Source organism: Rhinatrema bivittatum, chromosome 1 (assembly GCF_901001135.1).
Source record: "Rhinatrema bivittatum chromosome 1, aRhiBiv1.1, whole genome shotgun sequence".
Classification (NCBI taxonomy): domain Eukaryota; kingdom Metazoa; phylum Chordata; class Amphibia; order Gymnophiona; family Rhinatrematidae; genus Rhinatrema; species Rhinatrema bivittatum.
The window spans coordinates 81,973,042-81,997,148 of record NC_042615.1 but is presented as its reverse complement, the minus strand read 5'-3'; the positions used below and the strand labels follow the sequence as shown (position 1 = coordinate 81,997,148).

Genomic DNA, 24,107 nt, shown 5'->3' with positions numbered 1-24,107 from the left:
AGTAGGCATTCTAGGGTCTGGGGCAGAGAAAGCATTTACATGTATATTTTCAATTTTCAAAAATATGTACATAAATCTTCATGCACAAAGGATATGTCTACATGCTGGGTACGTCCACACTCACACAAAGACCAGTGAATTTTCAAAGCAAATGTTTACACAGAGGTCCACTTTGAAAATCTGGGCTACAGTCTATGGGTACAATGCACCCACAGATTTTGCCCCTATGCAAGCTGTTTGAAAAGTACTCACAATCTACATATTTTTATGTGTTGTATATTTATTATCTAATTGTAATAGTTTTTCTTTTAATTGTATTTCCACCTTGACCACTGATATGGAAAGGGTGCCTAAAAATGTCAAAATTAAATTAAAGTGAATTAAAAATCAAGAGGGCAACTTTCAAACTATGCACATGTTACCCATGGTAACTAATTAAAATGATAATCTAGTGCCCCTAGTGATATTGTTAATGTATTATATTGTTTTATCTGAGCATGCTTCAACTTTAGTGAAGTCATTCTTTTGAGAGCTCAGGAACACATAAGCTATCTCTCTCCAGCATGCAGCCTTAGGTGACCCAGCTCCCTGCAGAACATTTGTAAGCTTCAAGGAGGAAGATGCCAACAAATTTAATTGGACTCCTCTTACTGAGGCTTGGAGGAAGCCATATTTTTGAAAGCACCATGGGTTACTTTAATTCAGTGTTTCCCAACCCTTTCCAAGATGCACACCTATTCAGTCAGGTTTTCGGGATTGCCCCAATAAATATGCATGAGATAGATTTGAATTCCCTGAGTATCCAAAGTATGCAAATCTAGCTCATGCATATTCATTGAAGCAATCCTGAAAACCCGACTGGATAACTATGCCTCCAGGAGAGGGTTGGGAAACATTGCTTTAGTGTACTGTTTAGTGAAATCTCAGTTTAAATAAACAATATGCCTGATGTTGGATGACATAATTGCATCAGGCAAAATTAACATCTTTTGAGGCTTCAGCAGTTTGGGATTCTATTGAATTGTAATCAACTACCTCCTAGCTAGAATCTCTGTGTGTTGTCTTAAATGCATGCAAAAAAAATAAATAAGATGATTGGACTCAGCTAAAGCATGGGTCATCAGCCCATTCCTCGCGATACATGCTTGCATGCATCCCCAACCTGGCTCTAATTGGGACTAGCTTGATAAGTGCTGTTATGTACTTTGGCTTTAGAGTATAGCCTTCAGTGAAAGATTTGCGAAAAGCTGGAGAGAAGTTCTGTACTCCTCTTTTCTTGTTTGCTGTATGAAGAATTAGATTAATAATAAGCTGTATGATTGTGAGTCTCATGTTTCAAGCCTTACAAGTCTATTTGACTGCCAGGACCTAAGTTGTTAGTGGGAAGAAGTCTTTATTAGAAATTCTGCTCAGAATTCAGGAGGGAGAAGGTAGCCCACCTCATGACTGACTGAGTTTCCCTGACCATTGGTCAAATCCAATGCCCCACTAGATGCAGGAGGTCGTTCCGGACACCCGCTGGACTTTTGGCAAGTCTTGTGGGGGTCAGGAGGCCCCCCAAGCTGGCCAAAAGTCCCTGGGGGTCCAGCGGGGGTCCGGGAACGACCTCCTGCAGTCGAATCGTGTTGCCGTACGGCCGGTGCCATTTTGCGCAAAATGGCGCCGGCCATACGGCAAAACGATTCGAGTGCAGGAGGTCGCTCCCGGACCCCCACTGGACTTTTGGCAAGTCTTGTGGGGGTCAGGAGGCCCCCCCAAGCTGGCCAAAAGTCCCTGGGGGTCCAGCGGGGGTCCGGGAGCGATCTCCTATGCTCCTGACGTCGGGGGACAAAAAACAAAATGGCGCCGGCGCTACCTTTGACCTGTCATATGACAGGGCAAAGGTAGCGCCGGCGCCATTTCTACAACGCACCGCAGGCCCGAGAGTAAAAGATCACACCGGGACTCCCGCTCTAGACCCCAGGTAATTTAAGGCATTTTGGGGGGGTTCGGGAGGGTGGGGGATTTATTTTAAAGGGTCGGGGTGGGTTTTAGGGATGTTTTAGTGTGCCGGTTTTCCCGCCCTCCCCCGATTTACGATTTACACGATATTTACAAAAACAAAACCGCGACGATCCGATTCCCTCCCCCCCCAGCCGAAATCGATCGTTAAGACGATCGATCACACGATTCACATCTCTACTGTACAGATCCCTGAGACACTCCACTGCCCCCTCTCCCCCCATCCTCTGAAAAAATTCTCCATTTAATCCTACTCTCTGGTTTTAGCCAGTTTGTAATCCACGAAAGGACATCACCATCTATTCAATGACTTTTACTTCTCCTATTAGCCTCTCATGAGGAGCTTTGTCAAATGCCTTCTGAAAATCCAAGTACACTACATCTACCGATTCACCTTTATCTACATGTTTATTAAACCCTTCAAAAAGGTGAAGCAGATTTGTGAGGCAAGACTTGCCTTGGGTAAAGTCATGCTGACTTTGTTCTATTAAACATGTCTTTCTATATGTTCTACATGTTCATCCCGACATGAATCATGTTTCGTCTGCACATCACTCTTCTTCAGGGGAATATTGCAAATTACATGAAGGCAAAATATTCTGTAATCCCGGACTTAGTTTTACGTCTCTCACAAAATTCAATCATGGCACCAAAGCGTCTGAAACGATCCATGATTGAATTGTTCTTATTTAGAGATATATTTGAGAGGTGATAGCTTCTAGTTTTTTGTGATGTTCTTATAATGTTCATTAGAGCCTATTATCGCATCATAAGTCCCTAAAGCAATTTGATGAATTACCCTGTATGTTAAGGGCTAGAGATGTGCATTCCTTTGAAACAAATAGGGATTTAAAACTAAAAATACCCTTTTTCAGTTTGATTCATTTCTGAAACAAATCCCTGGTAATATGGAAAATACCCATACTTTGGGGTTATTTGTTTCAGGAAATAATATATTTTATGTGAAACTAGTGCACAGTATTTCTAACTAGTGCATGCTTTTTTTTTCCTGAAACAAATAACCCCCCCGCTCCCGAAAAAAAAAATGAAAAAAATAAAATAAAACCCAACAAAATTAAATTTGTCCAGAACTACTCCCCACACCCAATGAAACAAATTACTGTAAATGGATTGCCTGCATGCCCCTATTAGTTGCCTAGCACTGAAAATCAGTGTTAACTTCCTTTTATAAGATCTAACTTCACCCTATAGCCACCCACATTTTAGGGTTCTTAATTTAGGGGAGGAATTTAGATACTGGTCATAGTAAATTTTCAAAGGGGCACATTTAGGTGGAGGTGTAGCCTAGTCGGTGGTTAGAGCAGCAGGTTATGAAATAGGGAATCCAAGGCTCATATCCCTCTGCTATTACTTGTGATCTGGTCAAGCCATGTCACCTTTCATTGCCTCGAGTACAAATTTAGAGCTTGTTGTACTAAGGCTTTTCTCCCATTCTGGGCCCCATATTCAGTGCTGGCCAGAAGTAACTTAGCCAAATATGATTAATCCAGCTAAGTTATGATGTATATTCAGTGGCACAGCAAAGACACTGAATGTACATGTGCGTACAGAGACTGTAACTTTTAATCAGGAGCACTTGTGCACGCATTCATCAGCCTGCGCCAGGGGTCACAGGCATTTTATAACAAATGCGTGTATATGTGTGCAAATTATAAACTAGCCTGATCGTGTGCAAATGTGGACATGTACCTAGGCACGCAAATTCCACTTTTACCACATAAGTGGGGGGATTTTAAAAGCCACGTGCGCCAATGCCATTAGCCAATTTTCTAGTTTGTTCCCATTTTGCCCAGTTAAGGGATGGGACTTCCAACCCCTCCTTAGTTTAATAGTATCCCTTCTCCTCTGTTAGACCCAACCCTTAAAACCCTGCTGATCTGACTATATTATTTTGTTTCACAACTTGCACGTTTTCCGTAGGAGAAGTAAAGTTATGCAGCAGAGGACCCAGCACATGCTTGTGTGCGTAAGTATTTATGCGCTAATTTCAATGTGATATCCAGGATTTCCCAGGTCCCGCTCAGGCCTCGCCCCCTTTTCAGAACTCTTCATTTGTATGCACAGCGGCAAGAACATGCATATGCGGGTGCCTTTTAAAATCCAATTTAAAATCCAATAAATATTCATGTATCTCCTAGTTTTGGTGCGCGCCAAGCTTTTAAAATTCCATTTTAGCTGGATAAGTCTATCTGGCTAAGTTTAGATCTGTTCTATAGGGCATCTAAACTTAGGCTTGCTTACACATCACTCCCCCGATGCAGTTATCATCACTGAAACCTGGCTTTGAGATTAAGACAATGTTATTCTTAATAATTTATGTCACACTGGTTACTGTTATTTTTCTGAACCCTGTCCAAACAGATTTGGTGGAGGTTTGCTGGCAATCCTTTGTGAATCCCTAATTCTTATTAAAAAGCAATGATAACATCTATTTCTTCTTTTGAAATTATGTTAATAACTACCACATTACTAAACTTCTACATTGTATATTGTCCACTTGGACTTCTCAAACATGATACATCCACCATTCCTGAATCTTTGACTACTTTACCTGTGGACCTAACCAAAACCATAATAACTGGGGATTTCAATCTACATTACACTGCAAATCCTCATCCTTTAGCTGTAGTACATCTTTCTGAAGCCTTATTAGGATTAGGATGGTCTCAAATAATTAATGAACCAACCCATAGACTGGGACAAACACTTGATCTTTTATTCTAGAATCCTGAACATGTTTCACTAACTGTTTCTATGCAAACAGTACCATGGTCAGATCATTTCATAATTCAAGCCAATGATAAACTCTGTACAACTGATCCCAGTATCAATTCCACACCAAAACAAATCTATAAACGAAAACATTTCCTCCTGAATCTTTCTTTCGTTTAATTCTTCCCAAAATACCCTCCTTTTTAAACACTGACCCGTCAGTTAATATCAATTCTAGAAACTGAAAACTGGAATAAATTACTCTCACAAGCATTAGACAAGTTAGCCCCACAAACATTTATGCACTATGGCCCAGATTTTAAAATGCCTACATGTAAATCTGGAGGATTTATGCACACCACATAGGAGGCCGTACGCATGCCGGGCCTATTTTAGAAAGACCCAGCCACGCGCGTAAAGCCTCGGGAAGCACATATGTCCCGGAGCTTCAAAAAAGGGGTGGGGTGGGGGGCAGGGCGGGGCATGGTCAGAGGCTCCTGGCACAGCGGCCATTTTCTGCTGGGCTGGGGGATCATGTGCCAGCAGGCTGCTGGTGCACGCAACCTGTGCCTGCCCGGAGGCTGGCGCAACATGTAAAAGTTGGGAGGGTCTAGGTGAGAGCTAGGGTGTGGGAGGGGAAGGGAGGTTAGGTTAGGGGGTTGGGAAGTTCCCTCCCAGGCTGCTCCGAAATAGGAGCGGCCTGGGAGGGAATGGAGGAAGGCCGTGGGCGTCGGCGCATGCAAGTTGCACAATTGTGCACCCTCTTGTGTGCCGATCCCCGATTTTATAACATGCGTGCACCTGCGTGTGCATGTTATAAAATTGTGCATCCATGTGTGCGCGCTGGGCAGCACGTGCACATGGACGCACATGCATAGGTATTAAAATCTACCCCTATTTCTACTAAACCACACTCCATATGATGAAAACTAAATTAAGAGGTCTGGAAAGATGCTGGCGCAAAAATCCTCTGCCTGAAAGGAAAAATGCATATTTTTCATACCTACATAATTGCAAAAAATTTATAGATCAAGCAAAAAAAATCATATTATGCTGACAAAAAACAAGCTGCCAATGGCAACTGTAATGTTTTATTTAACATTGTAAAATCTCTTAATACCATAAAAAAATCCATCTTCAGACCATCTCTTCAATTCCTTCTGTGATACTTTAGCTCAATTTTTTAACGACAAAATTCTAAAACTTTCATCAAAATTTTCGCAACTACCCATTCCTATAAGTAACCTTCCGCCAGCAATCAGCTCATGGACTGAATTTTCATTGACACCCCTACCACCATTAATCATGTAAAACTCAAAATCTCATGCCCAGGAAAACTATTAAAAGAAATCAGAGAACTTGTCTCTCCTCCATTGGCACACTTGGTTAATTCCTCTTTATCTTCAGGTCTTTTCCCAGATATATTAAAACAAACTTCGATCTTTCCTTTTCCAAAAAAAAAATCCAATGACCCCTCTGATCCAATAGCTTCCTTAACTTCATTAGCAAAAATATTTGAATCTGTAGTGTTACACCAATTAACTGAATACATTTATGACAATAATATTTTGCATCCGGATCAGCATGGGTTCCGTAAAGGATATAGTACAGAATCCCTGCTTCTCTCTTCTTTTGACTCTATAATTCGTAATTTTCATTCAAATACAGATTATATTAAAATATTTCTTGACATTTCAGCTGCTTTTAATATCTTAGATCATAACATCCTATGGGGCAGATTTTAAAAGGGTTACGCACGTAATATATACGCATAACCCTTTTAAACCCCTCCTGCGCGCGCCAAGACTATTTTGCATAGGCTCGGCGATGTGCACAAGCCCCAGGATGCGCATATGTCCCGGGGTTTGAGAAAAGGGGCAGTGAGTGGGCGGTCCGGGGCGTGGCGTGGCCAGAGACCTCCAAAGGCCTGCTAGGCCGGCCGGTGCGCGTAACCTACACCTGCCAAGAGGCAGGCGCAACTTAAATAATAAAGGTAGGGGGGGATTTAGGTAGGGCTGGGGGGTGGGTTAGATAGGGGAAGGGAGGGGAAGGTGGGGGGGCAAAAGGAAAGTTCCCTCTGAAGCCGCTCAGAGGGAATGGGGAAAGCCATCGGGGGCTCCCCTAGGGCTTGGCACGTCCACAGGTGTGCACTCCCTTGCACGTGCCGACCCCAGATTTTATAACATGCGCATGGTTGCGCACGCATGTTATAAAATCGGCCGTAGATTTGTGTGCGCCGGGTTGTGTACACAAATCTATGCCTGCGCATAGGTTCGAAAATCTGGCCCTATGTGCTAATCTTCAACATATTGGCATTGAGGGTACCGTACTCAACTGGTTTAAATACTTTATCTCTCACAAGCCACAACAAATCAATATAGGACAATGCCATTTTTTGGGGTATAACACTGATACTGGAGTCCCACAAGGATCTGCCTTATCTGCCCTTCTATTTACATGTTACCTCTCTGCCATCTCTTATCTGAACGTAATATCAAATTCAAAATGTATGCTGATGACATCTAATTCATTCTACCTTATAACACTTATTGGAGTAATACATTTTTACTGTTGTCTCTACTTAAACACAATAAAAATGTGGATGTCACATAATCAATTGACTCTCAACTCTGCCAAAACTGAAATCCTATATTTAGCAACCATTCCAAAAAGTTCCTGTGCTCCACCTTCTGTCTTCACATTTGATGACATTCAAATTCTGATTTCTAGAGAAGTTCTCAATTTAGGCATCATCATTGATGCCGACATCTATATCCAGAAATATTTCCTTTGTAACCAAAAATTCATTTTACAAATTACAATTATTAAAAAACTAAAACCTTCACCCACCTGATTTCCTCTCAGTGCTACAAACTCTAATCTTAACCAATCTAGATTACCGCAACTCTGTCTATCTCATTCTCCCTGACAATACTCTACATCCTCTGCAATTAGTTCAAAATGCTGCAGCCCATTTACTGACAGATTCTAAGTGAAGAGATCACATCACCCCAATTCTTAAACATCTTCACTGGCTACCGATATGCCAATGTATCTTATACAAGATTCTTACCATCATTCACACCTTACTTTATAATCCATTGGCAATTTGGTTATGCCATTTTCTTTGCCTCTATCAACTCCATGTCACTTACGTTCTATAGATAAAAATTACCTTGAGATTCCAAACATTAAAATAGCTAGATTAGATCTCACCCGTAGACGTGCTTTTTCTGTTGGCTGGACTTATATTATGACATTCACTCCCGACTCCCTTACGTCTATTAAGCAACACAAAGGAATTCAAAAAAACTTAAAGTCATTCTTATGCTCCACAATTTTTAAAACGTTCTAATCGCAATATTCTCTCCACTTTCAATCATAATTTCAAAAGAACCTGAAAACATTCTTTCCATAACTATTTGTGTTGCTTTACCTTTTTGTCACTATTATGTTTTTTGTTAATAATTCAATCTGTAGTCTATATTTTATTTTAACCTATATGTCTTACTATTTTTATTTTTGACCTTGTTTTTAATATGTACATTAATATTATAAACTGTTTAGACCTATATTTGAATAGGCAGAATAGAAGAACTTTTAAATAAATTAAAAAAAATACCCACAACTTATGCAGCTAACTCTGAATATCAGTAGTTAGCCATAGGCTAACTTGCTCAGCCCCTGATCTACCCAGTACATCCTTACTGTCTTTGAATGTAACCTTTGGCCATATAAGGGACTTATATGGCTAATCTTTGGCTGCGGTACAAAGGCGCATATTCAGCGGCTACTACTTAGCCGCATAAGTCCTGCTTAACCAACTAAATAGCGCTGAACATGCTTTGAATATTGGCCCCTCTGTGTCATTGGGAAGAACACTCAGTAAATGATACCTTAGACAGGCCCAGCATTTGCTTGGGATGGTACACTTAAAGGAGGTGGTGAGCCGGCGGCAGCAGGAAGGCCATGGGGCCACCGGCAGCCATACATGAGGAGGTTGCAAGCCGCTGGCACTGAAGCCACCATCGCCATTGGAGAGGCCATGTGCCATATGCTTGCGCATACACACAGCTTCTACTCTCCCCCCCCCCAATCAGGAAAGCCCACGGAGCCTTGGTGGAGCTCATCCTTCCATGGCCTGAAGTCGTCAGGAGGCCCACAGGAGGGGCAAATTGGCCTATTGGGGCTTCAGGCTTGCCCCGGTGGGCCAATCTGGCCAATCACGTGGGTTGGTGTTGACCACAGCTCGTGGAGTTGCTGCGACCAATACCAGTCCTGCAATATCTCTTCTCAGGCAGCTGGAGCTTCCCCTGAGTCTCGTGGACTGCTTCTAATGCTTACTGAGGCAGCAACAGCAACAGCAATGGCAGCTGGGCTGGCTTCCTGCTGTCTTTCCCTTTTCCCAACCAGCACCATGGCAACATGGGCCAGTTGCCCACTCTCTTCCCCAACCAGGATCATTGTAGCAAGGGCCTGGGCTTGTTCGTCTCAGGTGCTCTTCCCCCCTAAAGAACTGCGACAGCATGCTTACAGCTTCCTCTCATTTCTCTGTCTGTCTCTTCCTATGCCGGCGGGATGCAGTCAGCAGATCTCTTGCACTGCTGTCTTCCGTCAGTCCCTCGTAATGCTCGGCCATGGCAAAAAAATTAGGTCTTTACCCCCCCCCCCCACCCGCAAAGCATCGGGGCCTTTCAGCCCTCCCCTTCCCACATTATGGATACCGCCAGGATTAACAACAGCAGATCAGTGTAAGTAAAAGTGGGTTTTTTTTATTTATTCAGTGGCCAAGGGGGCAAAAAATGAGATGGAATGCTAGTGAGATAGTGAATGACCTTGCATGTGTGTGTGAATTAGAGAGGCAAGTGAGTGAGTAGGCATGTGTGTTAATTTGAGAGAGTGTGTGAGCAAGCATGCATGTCTGTCTGCCTGAAAGAGAACATGCATGTGTATGTTAGCATGAGAGAGAGCATGTGAGCGAGTGCGTTATGTGTGGGAGCTAGCATGTGTGTGTGAGAGAATGTTTATGTGTTAGGGAGAGAGTGTGTGTGTGTGTGTGTATGTGTGAGTGAGTGAGAGAGAGAGTATGGTTGAGCATATGAGAGAGGAGAAAGTTTGTGTGTCTTCTCCTCATTCCCGCCCCTACCTGGTCCATGACAATCTCATGGTGACTGGAATCAAAAGCTCCTAGGTATTGAGAGTGGGGTATATTTTTATCTTTAGTTAATTACTGGGTATTCTTTCATGTGTCTGCTGTTGCAAAATATTTTACTGGTGTTTGAGAAATGTTAAAAAATGTATATATGAGTTTATAATTAATGGATGTTCTCTTCATCAGTTATTTTGAAATCTTTATTCTTTTTATTAATATGGGTTTACTATTGATTTATATTTCTTGATTTGATGTTTTGATGTTTTGTGAGGAATGGTGATGTTTCTGTTTTTCCATTGTTGTGGTTTCCAGGTCAGTTTTTGTCTGCAGGTTTCCATATATACTTTATGGTTTCTTCATTCTGTATTTGGTGTGGGTCTTTCAGCATTCTGCATATGTGTGAGGTAATTTGCTAGCATATAGTTGCTGTGTAGGGCTCTATAACAGCTTGGCTTGTTCTATTTTGCTAATAGCAGGTGTATTGGTGTTTTAGGATCTAGTGTCATATTTGCAGTGTTGCCTGTTCAAAGGTAGGGTTATCACTATTTAAGTGCTAGCAGTTAGTGCAGTTTTGTTACGGGAAGTTTACTATATTGTAATTGTAGTTAAGTTTACTCATGGCTTTCTGAGGGTCAAGTTTACACCCAACACTCATTATATTTCACCTAATGTGAAATGGGGTCCAAGTGTCCTTTTTGGGGGGTTTTGCAGGATTTTTAGATTGGTATCACGAAAGCGCATTTAAATATTTATTTATTTATTTATTTATTTAGAAACTTTTATATACCGGTATTTGTGGGGACATCATACCGGTTCACATAATAACTGCAGGCTTGGAGAGTACATTTCAACAGGGAGAGAAAACTGGGCGATGGGGTAACCAATGGGGTAAGAAAGATAGAAAAACAAGTAAGTCATAACAAGAGAAAAAACAATTAACAATTTACAATTTTCAATTTACATTGCGTATTTCCTTAATATAAGGATAGTATGATAATAATCATACTATGATATTTTTACCTCAGAAAACTGAATATCCTTTTCCATGTAAAATCTGTTATAAATTCATAATTTTTAACTGTTTATGTGAGAGAGAGAGAGGAGGGTTGGGAGGGTGCAAGGTTACAAGGTTCGCTTAGGGCACCAAATACCCTTGCATCAGCCCTGGCTGCACTATCTCCATGTGGGAATGCAGGATTCAATGTGGAGCTGTACTACTTTGGGTTCAATAGCTCTCCCCAGTCTTGGCCAGGGCTTATTTTTTCTTTTTATAGCCCTGGAGGACAGCATGAATCACTTCTTTCCCCCTCTCTGATGGAGTAGGTATGCAGAACAGAGCCTGGGGAACCATAAAAGCAGCAGGCATTGCAAAACATACAGTCAATGGGAATGCCCTGGGGGTGGTGGGGCATGGAGAAGTGGAGGGTGTGTCCACGAGAAAGTCCCTGTGCAGTGTTGAGGAGGCACCTATTTGAAGGGACTGGGCTGAGCTCTGAGAGGTGGCAGCTGGCTGTGAACCCATTGAGCTTCCTGGAGAGTAGGGATGCCAAGAAGGATGGGAATGGGAAAAAGGAGAACCGCTGTGGGCTGAGGAAGGTCGGGCAGCAAGCAAAAACTTTACATGACAGTGCTGGAGCTGGGGTATTCACTGTTTGAGTACATGAACAGCAGCACAACAGTGGCATGTGCATGTCCGAGAAAAAGAGTGTGTGTGTGTGTGTCATAGAAATCTGCTCACATACAAATAGTTTCTGGGAGAGTGTGTGGGTGAGTGTCTTTCTTTCTGATACAATGTGTGTGTGTGTGTGTGTGTGTGTGTGTTGGGGGGGGGGGGGTAACACACTGTCTCTCTCTCTCTCTGTGACATAAAGTCATGACCACACATTGAGAGCAAGAATGTGTGTGTGTCTTTGTGTCAGAGAGATGCTCACACACACTTTCAGATACAGATAAGTGGGTGTTTGTATCTAAGAAAACAATATGGGTGGGTGTCTGACACTGACTGGCAGCATGGTTGTTTCACGAATTGGCAACTAGTTCAAGAACTGAATGATTAGCAAGACGCTTTAACATGAGACCAGGAATCCAGGATATTATATGAGAGATGTAACCAAACTTTGTGGGTGGGAGGGGACCAACCAATTGAATGGGTGGAACGATGACTGCGTCTGTTTACTCGCCCCTTTCTAGGGTGAGCTGTCCTATTTAGTTATTTAGGATATTTATCTTGGAAATTTTTTCACCCAATTTTGTCAGGCTCTAGATCACATGATATATCTCCTAAAGGTCAGTTTGGCTTGCTTTTGGGAGCTGTCGAAGCATGCGCTGCAGGGAAAGTGCACAAGTTTTGAAAAAAATCCCCCAGGCTGATATTTTCCCGCAATCTGCCCTGCAGTGGGGCTGTGGTAGAGCTCATCCCACCACAGCCTGAAAATACCAAGAGGCACAGTGTGTATGTGTGTGAGTGACTGAGAACATGTGTGTGTCTGAGAGTCTGTGTGTTTGTGCATGTATGTGTGTGTCTGTGTGTATGTGTGTGTCTGTGTGACAGCCTGTGTATGTTTGTGTCCTTGTGAGAGCCAGTGTGTCACATATAGGCTCTCACAGGCACACATATACACATAACCTACCTGTGAGGGAGAGGGAGCCTGTGTATGTTAGAGAGAAGGAGTATGTGAGAGAATGAATGTGGTGTTGTGCAAATATGTGAGAGAGAAGTTAAAATGTGGGCGTCCCTACCTCCTCCAATCCACAACAATCTCAGGGTGACTAGAAATCAGAAGATCAGGAGAGTGGGAGATATTTTTTAATCCTTTTTAGTTTTAATTACTGAGTGTAATTTGATAATTCTGCTCTTTTGAAGTATTTAATTTTTGGGGGGTATAGAACATTTTTTAATTATTGAATTTTTAATTCATCAGATGTTTTGAAATATTTTAATGGTGTTTGGGAAATTTTGTATGTTCTATTCATTAACTGTAGTCTGGGTAAACAAATAAGCATGGGTGTAGCTTGCTTATTGCGGCGGTTACTACCCCTAACTAATTAAGCTAGATATTTCACTTAGATGCAGCTCCAACACTGCTCTCTACATTAATGGTGGGGGTGGAAGGGAAATAGAATCAAAAGGTTACTAAGAGCCAAGAGAAACAGATAAGTATGAAAAAAAAAAAAGTGCGAAACTTGCTGGGCAGACTGAATGGGCCATTTGGTCCTCTTCTGCCTTCATTTCTATGTTTCTATGTTTTGGGGTAGATTTTCAAAGGGTTATGCACATAACCCCCGAAAAGCTGCCCCAAGCTGTCCCTGCGCGCGCTGAGCCTATCTTGCATAGCCTCAGCGGTGCGTGCAAGCCCTGGGTCGTTCGTATGTCCCGAGGATTGCAAAAAGGGGCGGGGTGTGTGCGGGAAGGGGCGGGGCATGGGTGGGAAGGGGCAGGGAGGGGGCGTGGCCTGAGTCTCCAGGCACAGCGGCCATTTTCCGCTGTGCCCAGGATCGCAGGCCGGCCGTTGGCCGGCGTGCATAACTTCTTCAACAAAGGTATGGGGGGGTTTAGATAGGGCTGGGGGCAGGTTAGGTAGGGGAAGGGAGGGGAAGGTGCGGTGGGGGGGTGGAAGGAAAGTTCCCTCCGAAGCCGCTCCGATTTCGGAGCGGCCTCGGAGGGAACAGAGGCAGGCTGCGCGGCTCGGCATGCGCAAGTTGCACAATTGTGCACCCCTTGTGTGTGCCGACCCTGGATTTTATAACATGCGCATGGCTGCACGCGCATGTTATAAAATCGGGCGTAGATTTGTTCGCACCAGGTTGCGCGAACAGATCTGCGCCCATGCGCAGGTTTTAAAATCTGCCCCTTTGTGAACATGATTTTACTATTATGATTGTTTTATATTTCTTGATTTTATTATTTAATGTTTTCATGAAGAATGGTAATGTTTCTGTTTTTCCATTGTTGCTCTGCATGTAAAGATTGGCTTGTTGTGGGTTCCAGTTCAGTTATTCTCAGCATCCTATTGAACTCTTTATTCTGTATTTGGTAATGATCTGTCTCTGTTCTGCATTTATGATTGAGGTGAGGTATTTTGTTGGCAGGTAATTTCTGTGAAGGGATCTATAGCAGCCTGATTTCCTTATAAGCATTTTATTGGGGTTCTAGGGCCTTGTGTAATGTGTGCAGTGTTGCTTTTTCATAGATAAGGTTGTTAGGGTTGTTTTGGTATGGGATGTTTACTATATTGTAATGGTAATTCTGTTTGTTCATGGCTTTCTCACACCCAATACACATTATAAAAAGTCTAATTCCATAGGAGTTCCAAGTGTCTTTTTTGCAGAGTTCTTTGGTTCACACCACAGGACTGCATGTAAATATAACATGCAGGTTGTAAGTGGTATTTTTGCCTCAGCAGTCTGTACTTTTGAATGTTCTTTTTCATGTAAAATGTATTATAAATGCATAATTTAATTGGGTGTGTCTGTAAAGGATGTGGGGTGTGTGGGGTGGGGTGTGTGTGTGCAAGGGTACCTAATACCCTTCCCTATGGGTTCTGGGGTGGTGGGGGAGTGTCAGTTTGTAAAGATATAGATTTCTGGAGGAGCTGGGCTTTATTTGATGGGCCCCCGGATAGACAGTGAATGAATCGGGGGCTAATTTTTCGTACAGGGCAGCAAAAAAGCTAACACCGAATGTAATCTGTTCTGAAGTGCCTGTCAAGCAGAAAATCAATAAATAGGTGCTAAGTCCCATTGTTAGGCACATAAACCCTTTGAAATATGGCTCCTGTGGGTCTTAGAATTCATACTCTGGGAAGCAAGCTTTCTGAACTTTCTCATCTTCCAGTCACTACCTGGACTGTCTACCTTTCAGGGAGAATGTTATTAGCCATGCTGTAAGCACTCCTTTCTGGCCAAGATCCAACTACAGGGCTGGAGCTATGAAGTATGGATTTTGGCTGAGATTTCAAACCTTTACAATATGGAGGAGAGGCATTAACGCCTTTGACATCCAACTCCATCGGGGACCTAAATATGTTATAATCATTGCAAAAGCAGAAGGATTAAACCCCCTGCTAAATTTAAATAAATACATTTACACCTCTACTTGTATTTAAGATTGCACAAATGGTTTGCTTTCAACATAATAAAAATGTCCCTGCCATTTCTATCTGAGCATAGCCTAAGACACTGAAGATACACAGAATACATACAGGATCTTTTTTTTTTTTTTTTCAGTTATCAAATTAATATATAAAACTAGCAAGAAAAGTGTTATGTTCAGGCAGTTTACCTTTACCCCAGCTTGTTGTGCTCCAGTCTTCACCTGTAATTTTTTATGACCCTTGACTGTTGAACTGTGTACTTGCCAGCATGGTAACAAACTGAGAAATGACTGCCGAGATGGAATGCTTGTTTATCTTGAATATTAAAGTCAAGCACATCACACCGATGCTTGCATATTTTTCTTACAGTGCAATACCTGGACATCTATACAGCTTTCTTGCCTGTGCAATGTCTCCTTTACTCAGGCGTGTACGCTGACCAATGGGAGGCCGTATACCATTTTCATCACGGGAAGGGAGAATCGTATCCAGAAACATACCCCTAAAATGACAGATTGAAGTAAAAACATCAGTTTTATTTCAACAAATAACATGTTCATTTTTTAATTATTATCAGCATAATTCAGAGATGCTATTCAGCCTTTGAAACACAGAATCATGAATATACAGTAACTGCTAAATTTGCTCATAGATTTCGGTTATCACAATGTATTCCCCTCTCATTGTTCTCATTTCCAGCAATGATCTAGATTACTGGAAAATCTGAGCCTTGTTTCTGCAATTGCAAATATAGGTATGAACCGAAATCATAAGACAGTCAGAGTTAATGAATAAACATATTTATACTCAGATTCCACAGTGGTGTTCAGCACCATGAAGAAATCTGAAACCGTGCAGGCTTGTCATCATTCAAATGTTGTGTTCCTTTGGGATAACAGCAATATAAAATAGAAAGCTCTCAGGTGGCTGCAATAATAAATGTTCTTTGATTTGATAAAATGTAGCCATAAAAATACATTTGAACTGTAACAAGGGCTGATCAAAGGGAACCTTTCATCTGTTTGCTAATTGGGTGAATTAGCAAGTTACAGCATGCAGGAAGACACTGGTATAATAACACTGTAAACAATGAATGGAGTCTAGAGGTGGGAGAATAATCATATGACGTGGAATGTCTCTCACCAAGACTTTCTGAGTGCCTTCACATGGTGAACCTGTTACATAATGGGGCAGATTTTCAAAGCCCTATGCGCGTAAATCTAGGAGGATTTACACGTGTAGGGGGGATACGGGCCCCGGGCCTATTTTCAAAAGGCCTGGCAGTGCACGTAAAGCCCCAGGACGCGTTTAAGTCCTGTGGCTTGAAAAAATGGGTGGTCCAGGGGGGCGGGGTGGGGGTGGGGCATGGCCAGAGGCCTCCATACAGCCGCTGGCCTGGGGGATCGCATGCTGGCACTTGGCCTGCGCATAAAGGTTACGCCTCCCTCTGCCAGGCATAACTTCAAGAACAAAGGTACGGGGGGGTTTCGGGCTGGGGGGGCGGGACTGGTAGGGGAAGGGAGAGGAAGGTGGGGGGGGAAGGAAAATTCCCTCCGAGGCCGCTCCGATTTTGGAGCGGCCTCGGAGGGAATGGAGAAAGCCAGCTGGTCTCCCCGAGGGCTTGGCACGCGCAAGTTGCACAAGTGTGCACCCCCTTGCATGTGCCAACCCCTGATTTTATAATGTGCGCGCGGCTGCACGTGAATGTTATAAAATCGGGCGTACATTTGTGCATGCCGGGTAGCACGCACAAATGTAGGCCACACGTGTAACTTTTAAAATCTGCCCCAATATCTAAACTGAAGCTCAGTCAGGTGACTACTAACATTGAAGTATGATATGCAGCAAAAAGAAAAATTCATACTGGCCACACGTCACCCAGGATAAAAAGTTTCCCACCCTTAGTATAAGCACTAGGACTAATGATGGTGGTAGCCATAGTGCTGAATCTTCAGGCAAAAATCTACACACAAAAAAAGATACAATCCCTGGTGCAGCTTTAGGCCATGGTCATGCTGTCCAAGGATTCTCTGCAGCAGCCAATAAACCACAGAAGGTAATAAAAAAAAATTAAATGAGTTATAAACTACTAGATGCCCCCCCCCCCCCCCGAAGACAACTGTTATTTTATGCCACATTTTTAAGCCTCTGGAGTAAACAAAGTGAGCCCACCAAAAAATGGAAGAAAGTAAATGTTGCAAAAAGCAACAGATAAAAACTGTAGGTCTTTATTTGGCAAGATGATAGATCATAAATACTAAAGTGACGACATCGTAACACAACTGAAGGATGAAGCTGAAAAAGAAGTAAATGTGGATAGGAACCTCAGGGGCGAAGTATCAGAGTGATTAAAGGACATCACAGTAAAGGTACCAGAGACCAGTACAAAACAGGCCAGGAAGAAGAAGGAAGAGAAAAGAAAATGAGACACCCAAACAAACAAGGATCACTGGAGTAGGGGTGCCCAAAAGGTCAGAGAGTGTGGGGAAGGCAACTGATGAGGTGACCCTGGGGCATGGGCTTCAAGAAGAGCACGAAGGTGAAGAGCAAGGTATCCAAATAAATGAAGTCCACAGAATTAGGGGTGCCCAAATGGCCAGAGAAGGTGGGAGAGGCAACTGATGGTGTCCCTGGGGGATGGGAGTACATTGTGGCAGGAGGTGGATGGGGTGGGTCAGGCCAGGAGGCAGGATGAAGAAAGGAGACAGGAGATGAAAGTCTTGGCGATTGAACTCCTGTTCTATGTGAGAAGGATAGGTATGCTGCTGGAGTCTTAAGAGAGGTGAAAAACGACTGAACGTAAATTTGATAACCAAAGATGGTAAATTTCAAACAGGCGTGCAAGCACACATTTGCTCATGTGTGTCGGCCCATGCCCAGGAATGCAGCTATTTTATAACTTGCACACATATATGCATGCATGTTATAAAAATAGCTTATAATAGTTATAAAAAACTTTGAAAAAGATAACAAAAATTGAATATTTGAATGATTAAAAGCAATAGTGACCCCTATGAGAAACGAGTTGAACACATAATATGTCTTCTCGTGAATAGAGGGTCTTACAAAATTTGTTTAAAATTTGTTTGGCGTTTTTTTGGGTGTTATGTTAGCTCTGTAACTAGTACACAGTTTATTTTTGGTTGTTGACAGTGGTGTGTACTAGAATACACCAGTTGGTGTGGGTGGGTTTTGTTGTGTGATAAAAATAGCTTGGCCATACGCACATAGAAACATAAAAACATAGAAACATAGAAATGACAGCAAAAAAGGACAAATAAAACCTCTTGTCTGCCCAGCAAGCTTATGCCAGTATCTGTTGCATTGTGCAGGTTACCCATATGCTTATCAGTTTCCCAGACCGTAAAATTCAGGGCCCTTGGATGCTGTCTGAATCCAATTTTCCCTAACCCCTGCCATGGAAGCAGAGAGCAATGATGGAGTTGCATTAAGCCTTGATACTGTTATTTGATAAGGGTAGAAACTGCCACACCAGCAAGTTACCCCCAGTTACTCTCATGCGCTCTTTCCTTTAATTCCATCCTCTAGCCTTCAGGGATCCACAGTGTTTAGCCCATGCCATTTTGAATTCCTTCATTGTTTTCATCTACACCACTTCCTCCATGGATTCACCATGGAGGAAGTGGTGTAGATGAAATGTCACAGAACCGATGTCAGAAATATTTTCTGACATTGGTTCTGTGTTGCCCTCCCTGGAGTTTCGTTTCAATGTCTTCTTCTTCTATTGATTTCTTTCCAATAGAAAAGGTTTGAAGATTGTGCATCATTAAAATCTTTTAGATATCTCTATCATATCTCCCCTTCACCTCCTCTCTTCCATAGTATAAATATGTGGATCCTTCAGCCTCTCTTAATAAGTCTTCCAAAGCTGAGCCCTCACCAATTTGGTCACTCTTCTTTGGACTGCCTCTATCCTTTTTCAGATATGGGCACCAGTACTGAATGCAGTACTCCAGGTGAGGCCTCACCAAGGACCTGTTCAAGGGCATTATCACCTATTTTTTCTTATTAGTTATTCCTCTCTCTATGCAGCCCAACATTCTTCTGGATTTAGCTATTGCCTTGTCACATTGCTTCACCACCTTCAGACCACCAGACACTATCACCCTGTTATTATTTGTGATAATTGTGGATGGATCCTTGGGCCGGTGGCAGATGAACACGTCCACGGGGGAAGATCCCGAGAGGGACCACTGGTTAGGCTCAGAGTTGGGAGACAGACACACACTAGATATTTTATTAAACTGTAAAGTGAACCACCAGAGGTGGCAGTAGTGAGCTGGAAGAGCCCGGCTGGGCTGTAGTCCCTCAGGCATTGGAACAGCAATCCCAGGATGACTGAGCTGTAGAGATACTGAATATAGTGAATAGGCAGAGTATGCAGAGTTCAGGAACAGAACCTTGGTGGTAACATTCACACAATAGTCTCTTGAAGCAGCCCAGAGGCTGGAATGAAGTAGGCCCTTGAGGAGCGAGTACCTGGTTCCAGGGAAAGCTCTGAGAGAGAGATGGTAACTCACTGGTGTTGTAGGCAGTGGTGACTTCCTGGAAGAAGTTGTATTCGGTAGCAGGTCCGGGAACGTGGGCCCTCGAGGAGCGAGTACCGGTTCCAGACTGTGACCTGAAAAGCGAGAGAGAGAGCGAGGCCCCCAAGGAGTGGGTACCCCTGGTAAAGTCCGAGGAAGCAAAGTAGCAAGATATGCAGAGAGCGAACCCATCCATAGCGATACCTGGAGAAAGCCCTTGCTAACTCGAATAGCTAGCAAAACGAAAGACCTCCTTGTGCACAAAACTTGAGGCACTACCTCCATCTCCTCACAAAACTCCCAAAGTCTTGCATTATCTCAGCAGGAAGAGGAGAAGCACTTAAGTCTTCTTTATAAAGTAAAAACGTTCTGCCAGGGAGAACCATCAGGCCCCCAGCATTCCTCCCTTGAAACCTGTGCCTTTAAAAATGATGGGAGAGAGGCCAGGCATCCACCCTCTGGCCAGAATCCACATTTGGCTGCAGTGATGATATCCCCTTTCCATCCCCTCCCAATTCCCATCACCACTCCCTTCACTTCCAAGAAATCATACCTGAGATAAAGAATAGCTATTAATGTTGCTGTCAGAGCAATGCTAGATGCTGGAAGAACTGGAAGCATATGACCTCCCAATTTAAGCCCAGGCCCTGAAACGCCCCTAAATTACCTTTTTTTTTTATCCAGATATGTTTTTGCTGGGCAATGACTTTGCCAGCCAAAATATATCTACTGGGGAGAGGAGGAAGTATATTTAAAACCTGAGGTTGTCCATCTAAGTCTGAACTTAACCAAACTCTTTCGAATATGGGCATCTAGATAGTTTTGTTTCTAGATTAAAATGGGACTAAATTCCAAATGTTTGGAGCAAAACAACTGAAGGTAACTCATTCATGTTATGTATACACCAGGTAGTGAGTTGTATACAATGTTCATTTTCTGTAGTGGACACTACCATGGTTCTTGTTCCTGACTTTGATCTTTTCTAGCTGTGCAGCTCCCCTCTAGGCGGATGCTGGTATACATAATCAAGATGGTTAATATCTGCTGGCTCCACATAATATTTTATACCCACGAGGATGGAATCCTGCTACTGCTGATGTGCATGGGAAGGAGGAGTGTATAGTTCTTGATTAGTGGGGCCAGCACAATGAGCCAGCACTCAGAGGGCAGAACCGTGTTTAGAAATTAAAGCAACACATTCACCTGCAGCTAAAGCTACTCTTGGTCACATTCAGCTATTTGATGAGGGACAGCCCAATGCCTGAGAGGCTTATACAGCTAGATTGTTTGGAAGCAAATAAAACTGAGATCCCTGAACAGAAATGGACTGTTCACTAGAACCTGTGTAGGGAAAAAACATCCACCATCATGTTCATTGGTCTCACCAGCCTTGCCAAACACTATGATGTACAAGAAAATTATAGCACTACTAATGGTATATTTCTCACTACAATTATCATTTTACCCTATCTCTACCCATATCCTGAACTGGGGAGAGAATGGTCAAAGGAGTAAATTGCCTGAGCAATTCAGACCATTTTCAAGCAGGCACTATCACTGTCAGCCTATAAGGGATATCTCCTTTGGGAAAATTGTGTTGTTATTTCAAGGAAAGGTCATCAGGTCACTCTAACCATGTCACATGACACACATTCTGGAATTTTATGCATGAAGGTCCGGGCCAGGATCTAAGTCTGATAGCCTGGGATAGGATAGATGCTCAATTGAAGCACAAAGGATAGATGCTGACATAGAAAAGGCTGTCAAGAATGTGACATTGCCAGATGTCTAGACACATCCCTTCAAAAGCCCTCATACCCTTAGGAAATGATTACAAAAATGTGATCAAGCGTTCACATTAACTAGGTAGGTCCATTTCAAGGGAATAACTTCCTTTTGATAGATTCTTATCTGAGGAGCTTCAAGGTGATCTCAGTATCCTCACAAACAACTGCTGCAACAATTATAGTACTTTGACAGCTGTTGGTAGCTCATGGGCTACTGGACAAAATCATGTGCGAGAATGGGTTTGCTTTCACATCCAATGACTTCAAGGACTTTGTACAAAGCAACCTCATTACAGCTGTCACTATTGCATCTCACTGATGCAGAACACATGGAACAGTCAACAAAAGATACATTAAAGAGAATGCGTGATTCCTCATCTTGCAATATGTTGCGCCTTAATCAACAATGGGGCTCAAGTATGGCAATACTGCTTATGGCATAAAGCATAGATGGAGTAAAAAAAAAATCACACATAAAACAATAAAACAAATACAAAATGTGTGAATAAATATTCAACTGTTCAGTCTTTAAATATTCCATAGTTGGTACAATCTCGATGTGAATCATCTTTAAAATAAATAGCCAGTACTTTTGAAACTGTTACTTGCAATTGTGGAATATTTAAAGATTGAACAGTTTAATATTTATTCACACATTCTTGCTTTGGAACACTGCTTATGGGACATCACATGAAGTCATGCTTAAACCTTTTCAATTCTGACCTCACTGAGGCATTACAATTCAGGCAGGATCAGGAGCTAGACTCCCATCTGGGTTCATCTACCTTGTTCTCATTTACACTACAAGGCCCTATGTTTCCTAGAGGTTATGGGGGAAGGATTAAAGTGGGTCCCTGCTTCCATCATTGAGATCTCTGGACATCTGTCATACAAGATCCAGACCATCTATAGACAGATTTGTTGTCATCATATTGATCAACTAAGAGGCCACTTATCCTCAAACACGAGTGTCTCTTGAAACTATGGGAGTTTCTAGTGGAGGAGTAGAGATGAATGTGATTATTCTAGAGGCACACTTTATCCCTGGAAGAATTAGGACCATGGGACTGAAAGGAGACAGTTCACCTTTGACTTCACTGGTGAGGATTTCTCAGGAGATGAAGATTTATGGGAAAGCAATTGGTATACTAGAGAAGGAGTACATAAAAACAATGATTTTTTAGGTCAGCTAATCAGAGTAGGCAGAGATCATTCTACACAGGAACCGATAGAACAGAGTACATCAGAATGACAATACAGAACCCCTGCACAGAGGGGCACAATCTCAGTTGTCCAGGACTCTAATATTGAAATATTTCATCAAATGATCTTTCACCCATGCAACAGCAGGCTTTGGAGAAGGGACTGCCTTTTGTCCCTACACTCTGATTTGATTCATTTGCAATAGAGGTTTTGTTCGTACCTAACATATTCAGCATATTTTGCATCACAAGAGACATCTCCAGATTTGTTGATTATAAGTAATCCTTCTAAATGGTTACCACCGGAACTAGAATATCCAGTTATTAAGACTTTCCATCAATTGGTTATTTAGGACATACAACAGCTATCTGTTGATCACAATAGAAATGATTATTGTAATTTAAACTGATCTGAATTTAAAGCGGTATAAGAATTACAGAGGGCCTCATTTTTTATCATAAAACCAGTGGATAAAAGTGGGAAAATCATTGCAATGGAGCATGAAAAATATGAGGCTGAAGTTCTTCGGTAATTAAGTGACACTTCTTATTACAAGCCTTTAGCACAAGATCCCACACCGGTTTTACAAGAAGAGATTGATGGCCTTGTTATGTCGGTTCTTATGACTGGTTTTCTAGCTTCTAAGGAGGCTTCTGTTATTAGAAAATCATATCCGAAAGTACCCTGTCTTTTATGTGTAACCAAAAATAAATTTATGATTGATTGATCCACCAGGATGCTCAATAGTATTGGGAAAAGATTTGCTTCTTGAATCATTGTTCCAATTCATTGATTTTTTTTCATAGCTCGATTTCTTCCATCTCTGTCGTAGTATACAAACTTAGGCCAGGATTTATCATTCTTCGGAGAATGATGAATCCTGCAAAAATGGGGGGGCGGCGGGCCTGCAAAAGCCCGCAGCCTTCACACCACGGTGGTACTCTGGCTGCCAGCTTTTGCACCAAATAGCGCCACCATGAAAGGTGGTGCTATTCGGCGTGCTGCTGCCGACGATAATGTTAGTGAAGACACTGCCGACTCTGCCCCCCTCCCCACCCCGACTCCTCCCTACCCCCTAATTTGCATGATATCACATGCAAAAAGGCCCTTTCCGCATGCGATAGAGGCTTATCGCACGCGACACGGCTGTATCGCGTGCGATAGAGGCTTATCGCACGCGACACGGCTGTATCGCGTGCGATAAGCCTTTGATAAATGACCCCCTTAGATTGTAAGCCCTCTGGGGATAGGGAAATACCTACAGTACCTGAATGTAATCCACTTTGAAGTGCTGAAAAAAAGTGCAAAAAGTGGAATATAAATCTAAATAAATACAAGACTCACAAAATATGATATTTTATCTGGAACAAATACACCTCGACACTTCGGATTTATGTTTGGCCATCCCTGATGTAGAAGCTCTCTACACAATTATACCACAACAAGAAGCAATTTCAGTAGCTATTGCTTTACTTGAGTAATGCCCACATCCCCAAAGAATACCGACTTCGTTCCTGATAAGCCTTCTTGAAATTGTTTTGACAAAAAAATTTGCTTTTGGTTTGAGATTTTACCAGCAGATATGTGATAT

At 42.5% G+C, this 24,107-nt stretch overlaps 1 protein-coding gene across 1 annotated transcript in view; it reads right to left on the bottom strand.

Annotated features, from left to right (window-relative positions):
• Positions 1-24,107, bottom strand: part of TLL1 (tolloid like 1) — a 586,556-nt gene that overhangs the window by 197,191 nt on the left and 365,258 nt on the right. The window contains 1 exon segment of the mRNA XM_029571633.1: positions 15,357-15,481. Within this exon segment, the coding sequence (XP_029427493.1) occupies positions 15,357-15,481 (125 nt within the window).